The sequence below is a fragment of the Anser anser genome, assembly GCF_964211835.1.
Source record: "Anser anser genome assembly, chromosome: 6".
NCBI lineage: Eukaryota > Metazoa > Chordata > Aves > Anseriformes > Anatidae > Anser > Anser anser.
The window spans coordinates 22,173,056-22,191,974 of record NC_139726.1 but is presented as its reverse complement, the minus strand read 5'-3'; the positions used below and the strand labels follow the sequence as shown (position 1 = coordinate 22,191,974).

The window sequence follows — 18,919 nt, the reverse complement described above, 5'->3', positions numbered from 1 at the left end:
TCCAAGCAGATACTCTCTGAGACAGCAGCAGTTAATGTCAGGAAGAAAAGGAAATGGTATAGTGAGATTGCTGCGCTCTCAGGTTGCATGGCATGGTCCAGAAAGGCTAAATATCATGAGTTTTTTTGTTTTTCTCATATCCTTAGGTATATGGGAAACACAAAAAGTTAAAAATAGACATGCTTAAAAAATTGAACGATACTGTTTGTTGACATAGAGCAAGAAGTCTCAGCGTCATTTTTTTTCCCTCATGCTACGAGCACATCAGCAGGTGGGGGAAGCCCTTACAGTTTCAGAAACCAAGGACCATGGTGCCGAGGTTAACCTGTGCTTCCTGCCTGAGCTGAGCACAGCTTCCTCCCTCCCAACCTGCTGGCAGCCAAGAGCCAACTGCCATGGAGAGATACTGCTGGTCACACCAGAAGCTTTCTGCAATGTCTGGCATCCAGAGGGCACCAGGCAACTCTTACAACTCCCAGGAGAACCGGTTCCAAACACTGCAAAATGAACAAACAGATCCTGTGTAAGCTCTGACAGCCACAGCCTCACACATACATTTAAATAAATAAATAAATAAATAAATAAATAAATAAATAAATAAATAAATAAATAAAGAGGGAACAAAAAAAAAGAAGAGGAAATTTTGTATCTGATTTAGTAAATAAGCTCCCCCATTGTATTCAAATATTCACTCACTTTGGACATCCAGTTTTGAATTTGCCTTCATGAATTCTCCACAGTTTTTCTTCCAGCAGACATCTCAGAGCTGGCTTCTTGCAATTCACCACATTTTAAACTGGAAAGGGAAAATGTGGGTTCCTCTTGGGGACTGAGAAAACAGCAACATCAGAACACAGTGATATGAAAACCTAGAGAAAGTAGAGCCAGGAAAACAAGGGTTGTCTCCATAGCAGTGAGATGTTGTGCCAGTTGTGGAGGCAGATGTGGAAGCAGGCCGTAGCACCCCCACAGATATGTGTATGGATGGAGGGCAGTGTGTCCAGTTCCTAGTGTGCAAATCTAGACACAGCAGTAATTAAATGTGCTTGGTTTTAACAGATTTATGAGAAAAAAATAAATTAGCGTGGCTTCTTTTCAAAGAGCAGAGGTTCGTTGAAGTGTACTTGCCAAAGACATTCCCATTTTCCATATTGCCGTGCATGGACTTCTAGTCAGCAGTGGCCGCATGGTGGTAAAACATGGATATAAATTCCTCAGCTTCACAAGGTACTAGGGGTAAAAATGTAAGCGCGTTTTGCCTTATAATGAATTATTACCAAGTCAGGGACTAGACATGGTGAGAGTGGTAAGGTGGAAAACTAGATATTGCAGAGACTTTTTCACTTGAGCAGGGTTAATGGGAAAGACTGTATATGGGAGAACATATGAAGTGTATTTTGTAATTTAAAATAAAGTGTTCACACTTGAAGCAGGAACTGTATGCAAATATATTCCAATATGAGGGTTTTTAGGAATTTCAAAAATTGTCACTGAGTGATTTATTTATTGCTGTTTTAATACAAAAACAGCTTTGGTGCCATGGTTTGAGGCACGCACTAGGTATGAAGATTTTGGTTTTTTTTCCACAAGATCACTTACTGTTGTCCTAACCAGCAATTCTGGTGCAGCAAGAGGATTTCTAATCAGTCACTATTGCATGTCTGTTTAATTTTAAAAGGCGTGATCAATACCATCCGCTCCTCCTTTAAATGCTAATGAACACTTTAATACAACAGATGTGGACAGACAGTACACTGCAGATTAAAATTAGGCACAGCATTAAATTGCTTACAAACAGCAGCACAATCCTTCTGGACATCTTGACAATCAACCACAGGCAGCTGATAAATCTTGAATTGCCACCACCAGCCCACAGTGTCTTCTGGTTAGGGCATTGTTCTCAGGCTTGTGCAACTACACCACCATCCTCATCACCCTGGAAGTGAAAGGTACCCTTCCAAAACTCTTGCAATTTCTTTCTACAATTTGTGCTGGCCCAACCACGAAATAAGATCTCAATTCCTGAGGTGCATCTTCAAATTTTAATAACATGAGCATGTTTCTAGCAAGTACTTTCAGGTGTGGTTACTATCAGCTGGTATCCTACAGACCTTTTTGGTAATTGTAAGAAACGTTAGGGAGGGACCCCTGACCTACACAAAATCCCCGTCTCCTGCTGCATAGTGTCCAGTGGTAGATTTTCCACATCTCCCAAATTAGTTGTCAGATTCAGTAAACCAGGGTCAGAAACTGGGTTAGTGACCAGTTTCAAACAGTTTGAAGCTGTAACAGTTTTGTTATCACAGAGCTTCACATGCAGCCCCATCTAATTCCAGGTAAAGCTTCTCGTATTTTGTTTGGTTTGGTTTTCCTGCTCTTAGCTGTTGTCAGAGGAAAAGGTGCTTAAATGACAGAGCTCCAGCTACAGCAATCCATTATCAGTGGTCCACTCCATTGGATTTGGAGGACCCTGTCCCATATTCATGAAATGTGGGTCCCACTTCACTCTGGGAGGTATTGGGAAACCCATCGTGGGGCCCAGCCCTCATCAGGACTGCTAAGAATCAGAAAGAGGTGAAATACATGTACCCATGGGTGACATTCGTGCAAGGCAGGGAATTTACATGACCTTTTGACTGTCCAGTGATGTGGCAGTGGTTGATGGGGGCTCTTCAAGGGTGACACGCTGGCATCCTCCAGCATTGCTCGCAGTTGCATGCCAGTGAGCATTGCTTGGCATAGATGGTGATCTAGTACCTCACTCTAAGTCATCTCTAATTTACAGTTTCTTGCCTTTCAGAGAGTATCATGCATTGCTTTGGGTTCATCTTCCTTTATCTGTTTCTTCCTTTTTTTCCCCTCTAGTGTCTTGGGAAACCCTAACTTTTTTTTTTTTTCCTGTTTAATTGTGTGAAATCAGCTTGGAGTGAAAAGGCCAACAAGGAACTTTCTGAAGACAAGTGAGTCTACAACTGTGTCTTTGTTCTCAATGGAGCTAAAGACCACATTAATCACAAACTTTGCTGACCTTGTCTTTACTACCCGAAGACTGAAAGACAAAAGTAACGCAGCCTGGCCACATTTAAAAATTCAATTAAAGAATGCCTGCTGCCCAGGGATAAACATTATCATACACCTCAGAGGGGTTAGATGTATCTATTATAAAGGCAATGTCTTGTTCTCCCTCCCTCTTTTTTTTTCAAAAACATAAAAAACTTTTTTTTTCTCCTTCTGATTACGACAACTGTGTGTGTCACAGTGTCTGCTCTGTGGTGTTAGATACCTGATGTCTGGGTTTTAACAAAGAGAGAGGTGAGAAAACCCTGAAAGGGGATGACATGCTGGAAGTGGAGAAGTGAAGTTACTGGAGTGGACCTGAAGAAAAATCTCTGTGTTCCTGTTTCTTCTGATTATGATGGTCTGACAAAAATATTACCTCCTCCTATAGCCCTGGCAGAAGAAGATTGAATAAAGTATGTGGAAACTGTGCTCAGAGACAGGCTCAACATCAAGAGAAAGAAGCAAGGAGAGGGGAGAGGTAACAGCACAACTCCTTTTCTACAGATGAAATGGAGAGCTTTTCATTATGGCACATGGCTGTGTCTTACTGATTTTATTATTGAAATAATAAGCAAATTAGTGCATATCCAGTCAGCTAAGAACATGAGCAGCTGAAGGGAGGGGAGGCAACCAGACTAAATTCATCAGTACTGGGAGGGAAGAGGTCCACTGTGCTGAGGGCAGGTGTGGCGGTTCCTCCCGTCCGCTGTCCGGCTCTGTGTGGCGCCGTGCAGCTGGCCGGCCCAGCGAGGTAGTGTCGTGGCTTCAGTGCGGTGCGAGAGCTGGAGCACGTCGAGTAGAAGCACGTGTCGTCTCCCAGTTGAGCGTTCAGTGAAATAAGAGGGGAAGCTGGCTCTGTCATAGCTCGCAGCCGATGCCCCCCTCAGAACGTCCTCCGGCCCCTCCAGCTCCCCCTGGGCCTCTCTCTACCCGGCTTTCCAGTGCTCTGCCTGTAGGGTTTCCTCGTGTTCTGCACCTTTATCCACCCTCCCTCACTCACCCTGCCCTCCCCTTCGCCTCTCCTGGGCTCGCTCTCGCCCTGCAGGGGCATGCCCGGGATGGCCTTGGGCCAGGGGGGGTTGCGGGGATACCTGCGGTGGTCAGGGGCCGGGGGTGTTGAGGAGGTCCTGTAGGCCCTGCCTGAGGTCCTGGGGGGTACCGGGGAGCTCGTCCCGCTGTGCCGCCCATCAGAGGAGCTGCGGGAGTTGCCACTGTGAGAGGCATTCCTGGCCTTGCCCGTGGACCTGTCCCTCTCCGAAGCGGTGTCTGAGGCCGTGCTGGAGGTGCTGCTGCCCTTCGAGTTGAGGTGCAGATTTGACAGGTTTCTCATCAAACTGTGCGAGAGGGGAGAGGAGTTCCTGGAGTGGCTGATGGAGGTGAACTGGTAACTGACGGGACCACGCGTCCGCCTCACTGCGGCAGCGTAGGAGTCCTGGCTCCGAAGGTAGGGCAGGTACTGCGTCATGGAGGTCGGGCTGTGGGGGTGGCCGTGCTGGAGAGACATGGCCTTGGCTATCTGGTGCATGCGCAGCGTCTTCATCCACTGGCTGTCGATGCCTGGCATGGAAAGGAAAACAAAGTCATCTTTGTGCGAAGTGCTAGATAAACATGGTCTAGTTCATGTATGAGGTTAGGAGGTTTTCTCTCTCTGAGAACGTCTACGTATCTCCAATCAACATTTCCCTCCCAGCCTTGTAGAAGATAATTCTAGTTTTGAGTATATTCAACATTATGGACTTTTAAAATACTAAGTGATGCAGGTATATCTGATGCCCATGCAGATTATGGATTTTAGACTACAAATACTTATTGGACCATCCATTTGGCTGCTCATTTGGGTTTCTACTCCCAGGTGTCTCCCAGCATTTTTAACTCAAACAGGTTTTAAATATTTTTGCGATGTTCTTGGCAGCCTCTGCAGATTCCTCCTCAGCTTTCATAATAAAAGAGCCTGGAGACCTCCGGAACAGGCATGGACTGGCACCTTCAGGGCACCACTGTGACATTGCCCTCCACCCAGCATCACTCCCAGACAGCACTGCCATGCCGTTCACAATGACAGAGGCAGTGCAAACCACTGCTGAAGTTGCCAGACTCACCTCCCCTCACTCCATTTTCTCACCATGACAGCCAGAGCCATGTTGTTTGTTGTTATCACTGTGAATTCAGAAGTCAATCTACTTCACATACTTCACATAGTAAGGCCCAGCTGCACCCCACAGCCTCTATCCAGCTTCAGGCAGAAAATGTAGCTTATGTAATCTTGCTCTAGGGAGATTTGAATGATTTGTACTTAAAGATTACTAATATCATTCCTACAGGAAAGCATGGCCCTGGCAGCTTGCAACAGGATAAACACAACTGAAATTTTATTATTCGCAGTAGAGGACTCCACCTCCTCTCTCACTTTTTGCTGGTCTCCAGAGGAAAGACCTCCTCCTCTGCCTACCACTGCAATGCTGCATCTGCCTGGGGAGTTTTGCAGGAGCTGGGTAGCAGCTCTGTCCTTGCTAGGTATTGCTCCTGGTTTCTTCCATTCCTCCTGTCCTCAGACTTTGCTGAAATCCCAAGAGATTTAAATCACTTCAACTTAACATCAAATATGTCAAAAGGAAAATGTCTTTCCTGCCAAAGTGCGACTGGGACACCACCACAGCAGAGCACACCAACTGCACTTAGAGATGAACCTGCTTTCACAAAAAGACAGGTGGGAATCAACTTCTCTATTCTTAACCTCCTTGAAATTCATTGTTTCAAAAGAAACACGCATGATGAAGTGTACTTTCTAGACATTGTCATCTCTGCCATTCCCCCATACCTTCTTACCAACACTCTGGATGTAAAACACAGACCTCATAGATCTGGAAGCAGCTGGCTCAGGACTTAATTTTGGGTGTCTGTTTGCTACCAGCTCTCAGGTGACCACCACGTACCATGTGGGACCAGCACTAGCACTGTCCTGCATGAGCGTTTCCCTTTGGTGCCCTCAGTCTCTGCTTCTTAGGGCTGCCTGTGGTGCCTGGCCCAGAGAACAGCTGCCCAGCAGGGACTCCCAGTGTCACCTGTGGAACTGCCCCTTTCTTCAAGCCTCTCATGGGCTGGGGCTTCTCCCTCATATGGTCTCTGAGCCACCAACTCTGTACACTGAATTAAATGCTCCATGCAGTAACCCACTGGGGTAGTGTCTTCACTGGTGGTTATTTTAGCCTCTTACATTGGCATTACCCTTACCTTTGTGCTTGGATTTGGTGGTGTTTTAAACCTGGGGCAGGTGGTCTGGTAAAGAAGACAGGCCAGAAGATTTGCTAGAGCTGAGGCACAGCTTTCATATTGGCTGGTAACCCATCTCCTCTGAACTGTGCCTATTCACTTGGGTGCTGACAACACATTAGTGACTTCGTGCAACTCCTCCAAGTGCCAGAGGGACAGACAAGCTCTCCCACCACTCGCCATAAAAAAATGAAAGCAGCTTGGCTTACTGCAGCAGAGCCAACCTATGAAGATACAACACCACACTTGGGTATGGCTGTATGGCTCATCACCCCAAAACTAGAGTAACCTGGATGACCATAGCTAATCCGCAGTGAAGACGTACGTGTCTTTCAGGATATGCTCTGTTTCCCACCTGCATTTCAAAACAGTTGTGCTGCAAATGGATCAAGGTACAATTACGCAGGAATAAGAACACCCATTTTGTGTCTGTAGTCTAAACCACCAGCACGCAATTCATGAGGCCACTCTTCTACATGTGGCAATAGAGCTACATAATTGGAGAAATTCACCCTCTGCTGACTGCTATCTTGTTATAGCTCCTGTGCTGCCCCTCAGCTACCCCAGCTCAAACATTTCTACAGCACTGATGTGAACTGGATCAGAAAAAAACCTGCTCTGGCTAGCAAAAATTTTTACAAAAAAACCAGCATCTTTAAGACGCGAAGAAGTTTTTCCAAAGTCCTATTCCAGAAGAAGCCAGAACTGGATAACAGTAAGTCAGGGCAGGCCCAAACAGGCAGGTTGAGTTGTGGAAAAAGAGTTCACTGGGAAGATTTTCACTCCTCGTTACAGCAGAGCTAGCCATCAAGAGGGCCTATGGGGTCTGCCAGGCTGGCAGCACTTAACAGAACAGCATAATATCTAGAGGGGACTTCTTGTCCTCACCCCATGTGCAGTTCTGAGGCTACAGCCTTGGTATATGTGCCCCCACTGCAAGAGTGCTGGCCGCAGCAAGAGTAGTCTGCATCCACCCGGTTCTTCCAGGAGGCACCCATATCCAAGCACATTTGTGCAAAGCCGCCTGCATGCTGGGTGGCCAAGAGCAGGAGGAAAGAGCTGACCACAGTACTTCTGCTGTCTTTGGATTGCAGGGACAGAATGCCAGCATGCGCTTCATACAAAAGTTGCTGAAAGCACTGGCTTCCAAAATTCCCAAAAGGGCTATGGAAAACTCCATTCTTCCCAACAGATGGAGGGTAGAGACGTAAGAGATTGTCTTCTTTCCCAGCAGATGCTTTGCTGACATTCTGATCAAGAAACACATCTTCACCAAGGGCACAGCTACACAGATAATTACAGTATCCTATCTGTGCTCTCAGTCCAGTCCCAAAGCTGGTATGAGTGCATCCACGCTGATAAGTCCTGCCTTGCTGGTGGACACGTGGTGACAGCTTTGCGCTGGTGCTGAGCTGGAGCTGGATTGCACCGCAGCAGCTCCGAGCATAGAACAACCAGCCTGCAAGACAGCAGGAGCCAAGCACCTTCCCTGGGGCCGCACAGCAGCGAGGGTACCGTTCATATGCTGAAGTCTGTGCAGAGGAAGGGCATTTCTCTTGGGGCAAACATTTTGTCCAGTATTCAGATTAACTATTTCGACTAAAAGCTGGAGATTTTCATGTTCCCCAGGATTACTGATGTGTTGTATTTAAAGCTGGTTAATAACAGAAGATGTGAAGCATTTGGGGTTTTGGAGAAGAAGGATCTGTGCTGTTGACGTGCTACTGCAAGTGACTACAGCAGACCATGGATTTGTAACTAATTGCCATGGACTGCTTCCAGCATGCTTTCTACTGGAGCATGCAGGTCATCTCTCTTAAATCGCACTGCGATATAAAACATGTTACTACCTAACATTTAGCCTTTAAGCTAAGTCATACATGCCAGGATGCTCCTGCACACATCTATGAGGACATCACAGGGACCATAAATCCAGCTGAAGCTACAGGATGGTACTCTGCTGTTGAACCAGAATAATGGCATTGACTTTTTGCTGTTCTCCACATGTATGCTTTGCCCATGACAGCAATAAAGGTGGGCAGTTTGTTTGTGGTGACTTACTTGAGTCAGACCTGCTCCGTGAATGCCCCTCCGAGTTGGGGAGCGAGGTCTGTATCATGAGCTGTACTGCCTCGACCTCATCCTGCACTTTCACCTTGCTCCAGTGGATAGCTTGGACATGCCTGGTGGTTTTGGGAGCTCTAACGTCGCTCTGCTCAGGAAGGACACAACACACATGAGAACACAAGACACAAGGACACAACAATGCACAACCCACTACACTCTCCTAACAGGGAGCTTCCACTAGTGCCTGGGCAGCAGCAGCACTTTGAATATAGAGTTTGTTTTGCAAAATCACTTAGCCAGTTCTCATGTATTTTTAGCCTCTGAATAATTTTGGCTGGTATTTTATGATTATGCTAAAAATGTGGTAGTGAACAAGTATTTCAATTCACATACAATGTAGAGGAAAGATCTGAAGACCTTCCTCTACAAATACAAAAAAAAGTATTTTACTTGTCATATTAATGTGAACATCACATAGGCAGTGCTTGCTAAAAGAAGTAGCAGGTATTTTTGCACGGGAATCCTCCACATTTACTTTGCTGGAGTATCAAGTTCAATTACAGGCCTATGACTCCTGTGAGAAATTCCAGGCTCAAAAAACCTAGGGTAATTGTGGCAGCAACAGAAAACTGCTGTTCTTCATATCTGAGACAAGCCAAAAAGGTCCATGATTTCCCCATCTCTCCATCAGTGTTTGAATCCTTGCTCAGGACAGAGCTGGAATCTTGATTATTAGCCTCAGTGTGAACCACAGCATTGGTCTTCATAAAAACACTTTTATAAGTAACCACAAACTCTCTTTAAACAGGTTAAATTCTATCACAGTACATGGTTAAATTGTCTTCTGGATTTTATTATTTTTTTTTTACTCTTGACTTATCATTCTCTTTCTTCTCCTGTTGCTCCTCAGCTCTCCTAATTAGAACTTCACTGAAAAGGTAAAAAACACAGTTTCCAGGTAATGCAAGCACACTGACCGTCACACCTCAAGCAAAAGGAGTTTTTGTCCTTGAGAAAAAGAGCTGTTTCAGCCAGCTGTCTGAGGACATAGTCTCTGTAAACCTCTTTCAGCTTTTGCTCCAAACTTTAGATTTTACCATTAATTACAGGGTGATGAGACTTGATTATAGGATACAAAGGAGCCAGAGGATGCTATTTTCACATCTCCCATGTAGGTTTTATCTTGGATGAACATTTTTTTGTTTGTTTCTTAGCACTTACCTCATATGTAACAACATATTCTACAGACTGGTGTTCTTCTATCCCCACAATCCATTTCTCCATAACAAATGGGGGCTGAAAAAAACATGGTGGAAATTTTACAAGGTGCTATTCTTCTCCTGACTTGTTGAAACATCCCAAAGATATTTTCAACTTTTGCCATTTTTCAACCTTTTCCATATTGTTAACACCAATACTTTTTCTTAAAATTTTATGAGACAAAGCAATATATTTTGAATTTTTTTATTTCCTTGTTTACAAAAGGAAACTGAGAAGAGATTTCCATAGCTGACTGTAAATAAGACAACATGAAATATTTTCATGGTAAAGCACGTTTTTTCATTTTTATGCATGCAAAATTTTTTTGTGGTAGACTTCCAGAGACCAGCAAGAACAAATACCTAAAGATTCTTGGAGATAGTCCCTGTCAGACAACAAAAATGTTGAAGTATGTTAAAAATTAATCTTATTGTATCTGGTGATTGCTTTATTTAACTTTAAGTCTTTTATTTTTTTAATAAAATGTCCAGAATGAAAGTTCTGAAAATTAAGCAGAAAGCTATCTTGCAATGAAATAATAACAACAATAAAATCACAACAGTGAAACTCCAGAAATCAATACCTATAACAATAGTACCAGCAAGAATTAAATATGAGAATCCTTTCTGCCAAAGACACATATTTTCATATTTTCCCTAAAATTCTGTTCAGAGTATGCTTTTTAGTTTTTCCTCCAGAAAACAAACAAACAAAATTTGGCAAAAAAAAAAAAAACACCACAGTTAAAAGCATTCAGGAGGGTTTTTTTGGTTTTGGTTTTGTTTTAAATCAGTGCACATTAGAGCAGCGTTCTAACTGGTAATCGAGCTGTATATTTTTTCATTTATTGCGTGAGCTATTATCAAGTGGAGCTTATTAATAAAAACAATCAATTAAAATAACAATAAACAGAATGTCCTGTGCATTAACAAAGCTTCCGTTGGTTATGGTAAAAGCAGTCTAGATGCTGGCTGGTAAATACTTACAGGCAGGTTCTGAAATAAGGTAAATGCCCAGTGATGCTAAATTGCAGATGTTCAGGGCTGTACTGCCTGTGATCAACATGTTGATGGGTTTCAGTCTTTGGAACCCATCATTGCATGAAATAGGGAGTTTTAGAAGCATGTAAAGGTTCTAAAACCATGTCAAAAAAAAAAAAAAAAGAGAAAAAAACAGACACCACATGAAGTTTCAAACTGGAACATTTAAAACACTTTCTCTTCTTGAAAAGGAAAGTAATTTTTGAACATTCTCATCTTTAAAAAGGGTAATAAAATCAGAGGATATAACATGGAATTAAAACAAGAAAATATAAATTACTTCCTTCTCTTATTTTTCTATTGTTAACATTATTGTCAGCTTAAAAGAGAACCAAAATACCTAGCTCCTATTATGATACAAATCTGTTTAAAATGTGCATTTTATTTAAAAGCTGTCAAGAGACTGAGCTTCCACAAGCACAAAAGTCGACTGCTGTGGTATTTTAATGTCTTTGTTTGAGATCTGTGAATTCGTGAAAGCTTTAAGGCTGTAAATACCTTTGTCATCTTTAAAATCTCTACATCAGGTAGGTTAGTGTTGAATGTCACATCTTTTATGTAGGTTATTGCAATTTCATCCCCGTCCATCTCCATGTACATTTTCCATTTACAATCCTATGAATAATAAAAAAAAAGAATGTTGGATTGTTAGAATAATAATAAAAACACAAAATGAAACAAAACCAAAAACCAAGACTAACCAAACCAAACCTAATCCTCTCCATACAGGGAAAAAAAAAAAAAAAAGCAAGCAACATATATATATTTCAGGACATGCACTTTTCCAGTGAAAGTATTGCTAGTGGAAAACCCTCTGTTTCTCTGGCTTGCTCCCTGCTGAGCTCACCCTGAGAGACAGTTTCCACGTTGGCAGGTATGAGGACGGTGGCACTTCACCCACCGGCACAGACAGCCTGTTTGAGCAGGAGGTGGGAGCTCTGCACGCCCGCGTGGCAGCGGGGGTACGGCGCACCCATGGGAGCCATCACCCGGCGTCACAGCCAGAGCTGGCAGCCAGCCCTCGGGACATCTTCCTGGTGAACCTGGGAACGAAGGACCAGAGGGTCTGTGCAATGCCATTAAGACAGCTGCTGAAATAATGGGCAAGAGGATGAGCTGGTTGTTGCAGCGCAATTATTTCAGATCCCGAGTGCCCAGCGAGGCGTGGAGCATCCTCAGCTCCCACTCACCTCCTGCAGCACTGTGAATAGTAAGGGAGTTCAGCTTAGAAAGTAAGTCTAACAGACCAAAGCAATGTCTTTAAGCAATTCCATGAGCTGAACATGGTGCCACCATCCAGCACTTTGCACAGGTCTGAGCCTGCAAGAGGTTGATGGCTCCAGCTGCATCCTGCAGTACATCTGGTGTGGGTTAAGCACTGGGACCAGGGGCCCTGCCCATGGCCAGGGAGGCTCCCGCTGGGGACAGCAGGCTCTGGGGACTGGGACCTGCTCAGCAGGTGCTTTTGGGATTTGATAGTGTCCAGTGCACTGAGCTCCTCCAGAAATCAGTCCCCTGAAGGACAAGGGATGGCTGCAGTGAAGCAGGGCATCTCCATCTCTGTGCAGCCAGGCCGGGGACTGCCCTTCGCAGAGACAGGAGCCCCTCCAGATGTGCCTGGGGTTCAGGAGGGTCCCATGTGTCGCTGGCCAGGCAGGTGCAATCTCTGCATTTGCGGGAGGCAGTTGTCTCCTTAATGCTACTCAAAAAATGCAAAAACTTTCAATGAGGACACAGATGGCCGCCTAGGGCCAAGGGCTGGCATAAGCAGTTATTTGCACACACAAACGTACAGCAGCCTAAGAGATATCCGTTTGTACATGCGATTATCTGCTAGTGTTTGCACGTGCATCTCTCATAAATGTAACGTAGGAGCTCAGCCCTCAGAAGTCTCAAAGCTTTCAATCAGGCATTGAATTGGCAATTCCAAGATAAAAGAAAACTGGAGTATAATCATTTCCGAACCGCAAAACAAATTATGCTTATGAAAGCATTTGGCCCTGTATGTCCATCTGTCCCCATTGAAAGCTGCTGCATTTCATGAGGAGAGTGGACGTGCGGGTTGTTTTTTGCATCGCCCTGGCGAGCGGTGGGTACTGCAGTCCAGTGGTCAGGACACTGGCCCGGGGCTCGGATGCACCAAGTTCAACTTCCAGTTCTGCCACCATTTTCCTGCACGACCTGATAAGGTGCTGGAGTCACTTTGTGCCTCCATTTCCTAACCACAGACCACATCACTTTGCATGTCCTTTTTCTGTCCTGCTGCTTTGGGTTGTGGGCTCCTCTGGGGTTATGCCTGTCTCTTCCCAGGTGGGTAGGTGCAGCATGCTGCACTGGCCCTGACGTCAGCTGAAGACTGTACATGCTATGGGACTGAACAGCAACAGTGGAGCAAGCTGCCTTGGACTCCTCCTCACCTCTCAAACTGTGCTCCTCTTCCTGTCTGTGCTGTCCTCCTTGCCAGACTTTTTTGCAGGATTTCCTAAATTTGTGCTACCTGGATTCCCTATTGCAGACCTAAACTGAGGTTAGAGACAAGATGCTTGATGACATTTAATAGTGTCACAAAAACACCTCAGCCAAGTGAAGAACAAAACGTTGCCATAAAACGCTACCAGTCAGCTAATTCAGTGCATCTCCTGCTGTGAGCCAGCACCAAGCACCAAGCGCCAGAGCTGTCTGCTGCCTTGTGACAGGGCTCCCGCACCTTCACGGCTCGGGGTTTTGTGCTCCATACAGACCAAGTCTGGAAAATACAAGCTTGTTTCAATAAACCACGTAAATCAAACTCCCATCTTTAAAGACAAGGCTGACAGACTCTGTAAATACAGGGTCTGGCAGGCAGTGGGCACCTGCCAGTGCCCGGCCCCTTGCTGGATCCGCCGTGCATGCAGGAGCCCTCTCCATGCGGTAACGAATCAGGCTGCCCCACGCAGCTGTGGATGCACAAGCCTTGCACAAACGCCGCCTTCCCCTGCTACAAGCCACAGCTTCAGAGGCAGAAACACGCTCACCCGTCCTTAAAATCCAGCCCCCAAACCTTCCATCCTCCTCGGAGTCCTCTCCAGGCATACCGCACAGATACTGAAAGAGCAAAGGACAGCGCTAAATGTGTGTTCCCTGGTCACTTGAAAATGCGTGTCTCATTTTATTTGGGAAGGTTTTCACTCTGCATTATTGTAAAATAGTCAGCAGACTGGGGGGGGGGGATAAAAAGAAAAAGAGGAGAGAGAGGAGAGGCTGGCAGAAAAAAAAGATAGAAAAGAAAAAAGAAAAAAAAGAGAGGGAAGGAAGAAAGGAAAAGGATGGAGAAAGAAACAAGCTTGGTGCCTTCAGAATCAAGATCCTTGGGAAATATCTAAGATAAGTAGCTGGCTACTTTTCTTATAAACTTATTTTGCTCAGCCACACAGGAAATAATGCTAGATATGTGACCACGAAATGGGACATATTTTCCTGTTTTCTGACTGATTTTTAGGTTCTTATTTAGCCATGAATAGGAGAGAGATGCTCAACCATATAAGCAAAAATTTGGCTAGAATAACCAAGAATATGTATTTCAAATCTTTGATGAATTGGAGCCAAAAGATTTCTTGGATCGAGAATACATTTAGTGCCAGACTTATGTGGGAAAATAATTTGGAAATGGCTTACTCAAAATGTCTGGTTGATAAATATACATACACAAGGTGCTTCAAAGAGATTTCCCTGGACATCTTGTAATTCAAATATCAAAGTACATCTCAGTATTTACCTATTCTATTTTGGTTTAAATAATTTTAGCTTTTTGTTTTTTTAAAAAATAGTTTCATAATTAAAAGGCACAACCCGTAAAACTCTGGGTGGAAAACATTTCTGAATAACATTTTGACAAAGCTACTAAATCAGCAGCCTCTGCAAATGACAGTGGTAGCAGAAAAGCAAATCACATGTATTTTGAGCCACTTCTCATCTTCAAAACAGAAAATAAGAACACTTTAAAAATTAAGTCTCCTGCTTACTGCAGTGACGATACTCCTTTAACCCCGTATGTACTAATGTCTGTAACAAAAACTGAAAGGGAAATGAAAAAGCTCAGGCGCTGTCTTTAAACAACAAACATGTCTCCTGCAACAGCAGCTTCAAACTACTGCTGGGGAGACGCCTCATTTTCCAAGGAGGCCCAAGTCCAGGATTAATTTTAAAATCAGTGGTTGCAATAAACTTTTTTTTTTTATGATTCAAGAAAAAACAGAAACGGCATCGTAGCAAGCAACTGGATATTAGAAGAAAAGTAAGATGTAACACAAGATGAAACAAATATGAAAAAAAAATGTTGGTCATGCTGGTACTAAAAGTAGTAGCATGTTGATTATTTAGGTCCCCAGAAGCTCCTTTACATTCTTAGCTATTATCTATCTCAGCTGCTGAAACCTGCTGTTTTAAAGGCATTAGAGTTGAACATCTAGTGACAGCACTTGGGTTATTTATCATTATGTATCACCCTGCTACACTATATTTTATTATTCTGGATTTAAAGGAAGATAACACAATTACGGTTAATTTGCTTCTCTTCTTTATATATATAGTGTCATGACCCACCACGGCTTTGTCCCATGAGATATTTTTAACCAAAAAGAAATCCACAAGAAACTCTCCCTAAAAATTCCATTAATAACCTCTTGTAGCGTGTATAGGTTGCAGGGTCTGGAACTAAGAATGTTTTAATCTCTTCAGCAAAACAATGTCTCATAATGATGTACAGGACTATTGCTGCACTGATGAAGAATCATACATAATTCAGCACCTTTCACTTGGCACCACTGTGATATCCTCATTAGCAGTGGCTCACAGTGGCTGTCAGATGGTGTCCATGCGAATGCAGGCATTATATTGTCTTTGAGATGTGCAGCTGCTTCCATGACACTGCCAGTATATAAAAACATGACGCCAGTTTGTTTTATTTAGTGCTAAACCTTCCAGTTTGTAAAAACAAGGCTGACACAGAGCCTGACATGAGGCAGTGAAAATAATTAGCTCTCATTTTCTCAGCCTCCTATTTCCTTCTCCCCGCTGTGTTCTCTTTCCACTAAACCACCACATGTCAGTCGAAATGGGAGGCAATTAGTGGGCTCATTTCAGTCCCCACAACTGTGCTGAAAAGAAAGTATTTATGATGGCACAATGAACAGCTGAAAGATTAAATAACATTTGCCTTTTGAAAAGAAAATGACTTCTAGCTAAATGGGCAATTTTTGATTATTCTCAAACAAGCTTAGAGTAGTTGGTTTTTAAAATACAAGAAAGGAAAATGAGTCATTTTTAGGTGAAAGAATCAAATAAAACTTGACACAGTAATGCAAATAACTGATGTTTTATTGCAAAATATGTAAATGTGTTATACCCTTAACAATGGCTCGTGTCTCAGGTCAGGGCAGGCTGTTGCCAGCCAGGCTCCAGCAAGACAAGGTGGCTCCGCCGCCGGTTTTGTTTCACTCGTGAGGAAGAGAAAAACAGGGGCGGAGGGGAGGCTTTGCGAGAGAGATGCTCTTACAACGCAAAGAAACAAAGCGAGCAAAAGATGTATTTATGTTGCCAGCTCGGCCTCCCAGAAAGCCGGAGCCCTTGCTCCTCGGCCAGGTAACAGGCCGCGGCAGGATGGCGGCCGGCCTGAGGAGGCGCAGGGCCTTCCTCCTCCTACGCACGCTGCCAGCGCAGCCAAAACACCTCACTGTGCCCTCAGGTAGCCATGTGGCTGGACTTAAAATGTGGACATGTGGAAAACACGGGGCTCTTTGGTGACCACGCACGTCACTTCCAGCCCGGTCCTCCTGCGGGGCACTTCCCACTTAGCACAGGGGTAAACATGCCAGAGCGGAGCAGGCGCTGTGGCCCCACCGACATGGGGCTGCCTCCGTGTGTGCCCTCGTGCAGACACAGAGCCTGGCCCAGGAAACCCCTCTGAAAGAACGCACAAGGAGCTCAGGCAGCCCACACTAAATGTCTGACACTGCCGCTGATCCACTGCCGGCGGACTACATTAACAGCAGTTACTCTTGATGGTTATGTTTAAATATGGCTGTGGTGTTATTTTACAGCTTAGTTGTTTTTTTTTTTTTTTTCCTTAAGAAAGTATTTACCACTTTACTGGCTACTTATTAGAGTCTGAGCCAACCTATGAGAATGGCACACAAACACGGCCACTGTGCTGCTTGTATTGACTCAGCCTTTAGTATTGAGTGCCCTGAGGTTTAATGAGAGACAGGCTCTGGATGATGAGGTTTTGAGGTAAGGTTAAATAAGCCCACGCTAGAAAGTCAAGTTACTTGCAAATATCTTGAGAAGTATGGGTCAGATAAAAACAGTAGGATATAACTGAAAAATAACAAAACTGAAATTTAAAATTTTAGACCTAGGCCACTGCTTTACTTTTACCAGGTTTGTAATGTGCCAAGTACCTTAGCAAACTAAACCAGTGACATTATACCACATCTGTCTGAACTAGGAATTAGTTTCAAGAAAGTAAATAAAGGTTTTATCAGTATCGGCACGGTGGGTGGGTGGAGAGGAAGAAACAGTAGAAATGGCCTCAAACACCTGAAATTACAGGCCAGATACAACTATTTTAGTACTGTTTTGTCCTGTAGTGCCATATTTTGCAAGTCCATGTTTCTCCACATGGAGAGTTGGTCAAAACTTCTCTATGAAGTAGCTTTAATATTATATGCACTTTTACACTACACATTTAAATAGCAGCATTAAACAGCATTAAAATATATCCCCATCTGGATATTTGAGGCTAGAAAATAGTTCACACGGCGGATGTTTTGATGAGGCTCTGCTCCTTACCTTGTCAAATGGAGGGAGAGGGGAAAAATAAGGCAAAAACGGTGAGCCAACTTCAAGGCTTTGTGTTTGGATGTAGGTCAGATTGTGCCACACTCAGTAAAAATGAAAACATTCAAAGGCATGGTGAAATCTGCCTTTCTGAGGACCAAAAATAAAGAATGCATCAACGGGAGACAAAAAGACTGTGAACCATCCTTCTTAAGGTTGGATGATTCATCAGTGTGGAGCCGACACAGCTCAGACACCTTTCCCTGATTGGGAAATTTTAATGAGCCACCTAGGATGAGAAAGCCATTGAAAATTCCCTCTGCAGTTCTGCGAATCAGCTCAAGCCACAATTGCCAGGGTTTGTTTTTTACCCTCTTTGGTATCTGGGAGTTAATTGGTCCCCCCCCCTTTTTTTTTTTAATTTGTGGAATAAAAATTCTTACAAAATGCCTAAAGCTATCACCTTTCAGCTCAGTGGGAACTGTCTATGGAAAGGTCATTAAAAGGAAGTAAATGGAAGTAACCACATAACTTGAACTACAAGAGTTGGAAGAGAAACCTCTAAAAACCAGGTTAGCTTTGCAGCACTCACTCCTGATGCATTCAGAGAGCACAAAGGTCAACCAAGCTTTCATCACCTCCAAAGATGCAGCTAAAAAGGGAAGGAAACTGTAATGAAATGACTGCATCTATCAGCTAGTGGAAACCAACATAATCCCACTAGCAGATGCAGTTTAAATTAGATAACAAATCTGCAGATGGTAAAGTCGCATACTGGGAAGTCAGTGTTTCCTTTAGCCTACAATGACTTGTGGGAGCTCAGCCCAGGGGAACAGGGCAGAGCTAGCCAGGGGAGAAACCCTCCCAGAGCCAGCCATTCCCCTGCACAGCCCCTTCCTGCTTTCTGCACCCACTCCAGCTGAGCAGAACAACCTCTCCTGGTACACACAGGTCTAGCAGTCCACACATTACCTGGGGAACACACATCCTCCACTTGTAACCCAGATTTGAGCTTATTGCCTCTTTTTACTCATGACTGAAACAGGAGAAATGCTTCTTAGGTAGGCAGCCTGTTACAGGGGCTGATTAGGGCAAAGTTCCTTCGAGAAAATTATTTTTAAATTGATGTAGGCCAGCTTTTTAGCTGCAAAGATGGTGGAAGGTATGATCCCAAGTGTTTCTGCTGACCTAGTTTTACAGGAACAGGCACCACTCTTATAAAAAATGGGACAGTAAAAGAAGTTGAAACCCTTCAATCATGATACTGGTATCCCCAGTATCTCCATTTCACTACAAATCTGGGTGATGGCAGCAGTAGTTGCTTTAAAGCAGCCTCTAGGGGAGCTAGAAGATTGTATCCAGGGATTTTCAAAGAAGCAAGGTAGCCAAATTTTGTATATTCTACC

The 18,919-nt window shown here is 44.0% G+C and overlaps 2 protein-coding genes across 3 annotated transcripts in view; both read right to left on the bottom strand.

The window, feature by feature from the left end:
* Positions 1-610: 610 nt before the first annotated feature.
* Positions 611-13,054, bottom strand: LOC310901910 (mitogen-activated protein kinase kinase kinase 20-like). The gene is made up of 5 exons (XM_083842522.1): positions 11,545-13,054; positions 11,196-11,312; positions 9,619-9,693; positions 8,392-8,542; positions 611-4,617 (listed from the first exon to the last, which is right to left on the bottom strand). Exons 2-5 carry the CDS (start codon positions 11,295-11,297, stop codon positions 3,944-3,946), a joined length of 1,002 nt encoding a protein of 333 aa, XP_083698648.1. The 5' UTR covers positions 11,298-11,312; positions 11,545-13,054; the 3' UTR covers positions 611-3,943.
* A 134-nt stretch (positions 13,055-13,188) lies between these two features.
* MAP3K20 (mitogen-activated protein kinase kinase kinase 20) overlaps positions 13,189-18,919 on the bottom strand; it is an 81,289-nt gene continuing 75,558 nt past the window's right edge. The window contains exons 17-18 of one of the 2 annotated variants that reach the window (XM_083842511.1): positions 13,712-13,781; positions 13,189-13,214 (exon numbers count right to left, since the gene is read on the bottom strand). In XM_083842511.1, coding sequence (XP_083698637.1) covers positions 13,204-13,214; positions 13,712-13,781 — 81 coding nt within the window. In that variant the 3' untranslated portion in view covers positions 13,189-13,203. Of the gene's footprint in view, positions 13,220-13,711; positions 13,782-18,919 lie in introns of both variants that reach the window. The other variant, XM_083842512.1, reaches the window with a different exon arrangement.

Bases quoted from the DNA above. Each gene is read 5' to 3' on its own strand.
- LOC310901910 (XM_083842522.1), bottom strand. From the start codon at position 11,297: ATGTACATGGAGATGGACGGGGATGAAATTGCAATAACCTACATAAAA. The intron at 9,694-11,195 runs GTATTTACAGCC...TGTTTTTTTCAG, and splicing joins AGATTTTAAAGATGACAAAG to CCCCCATTTGTTATGGAGAA. The intron at 8,543-9,618 runs GTAAGTGCTAAG...CTTCCTGAGCAG, and splicing joins AATATGTTGTTACATATGAG to AGCGACGTTAGAGCTCCCAA.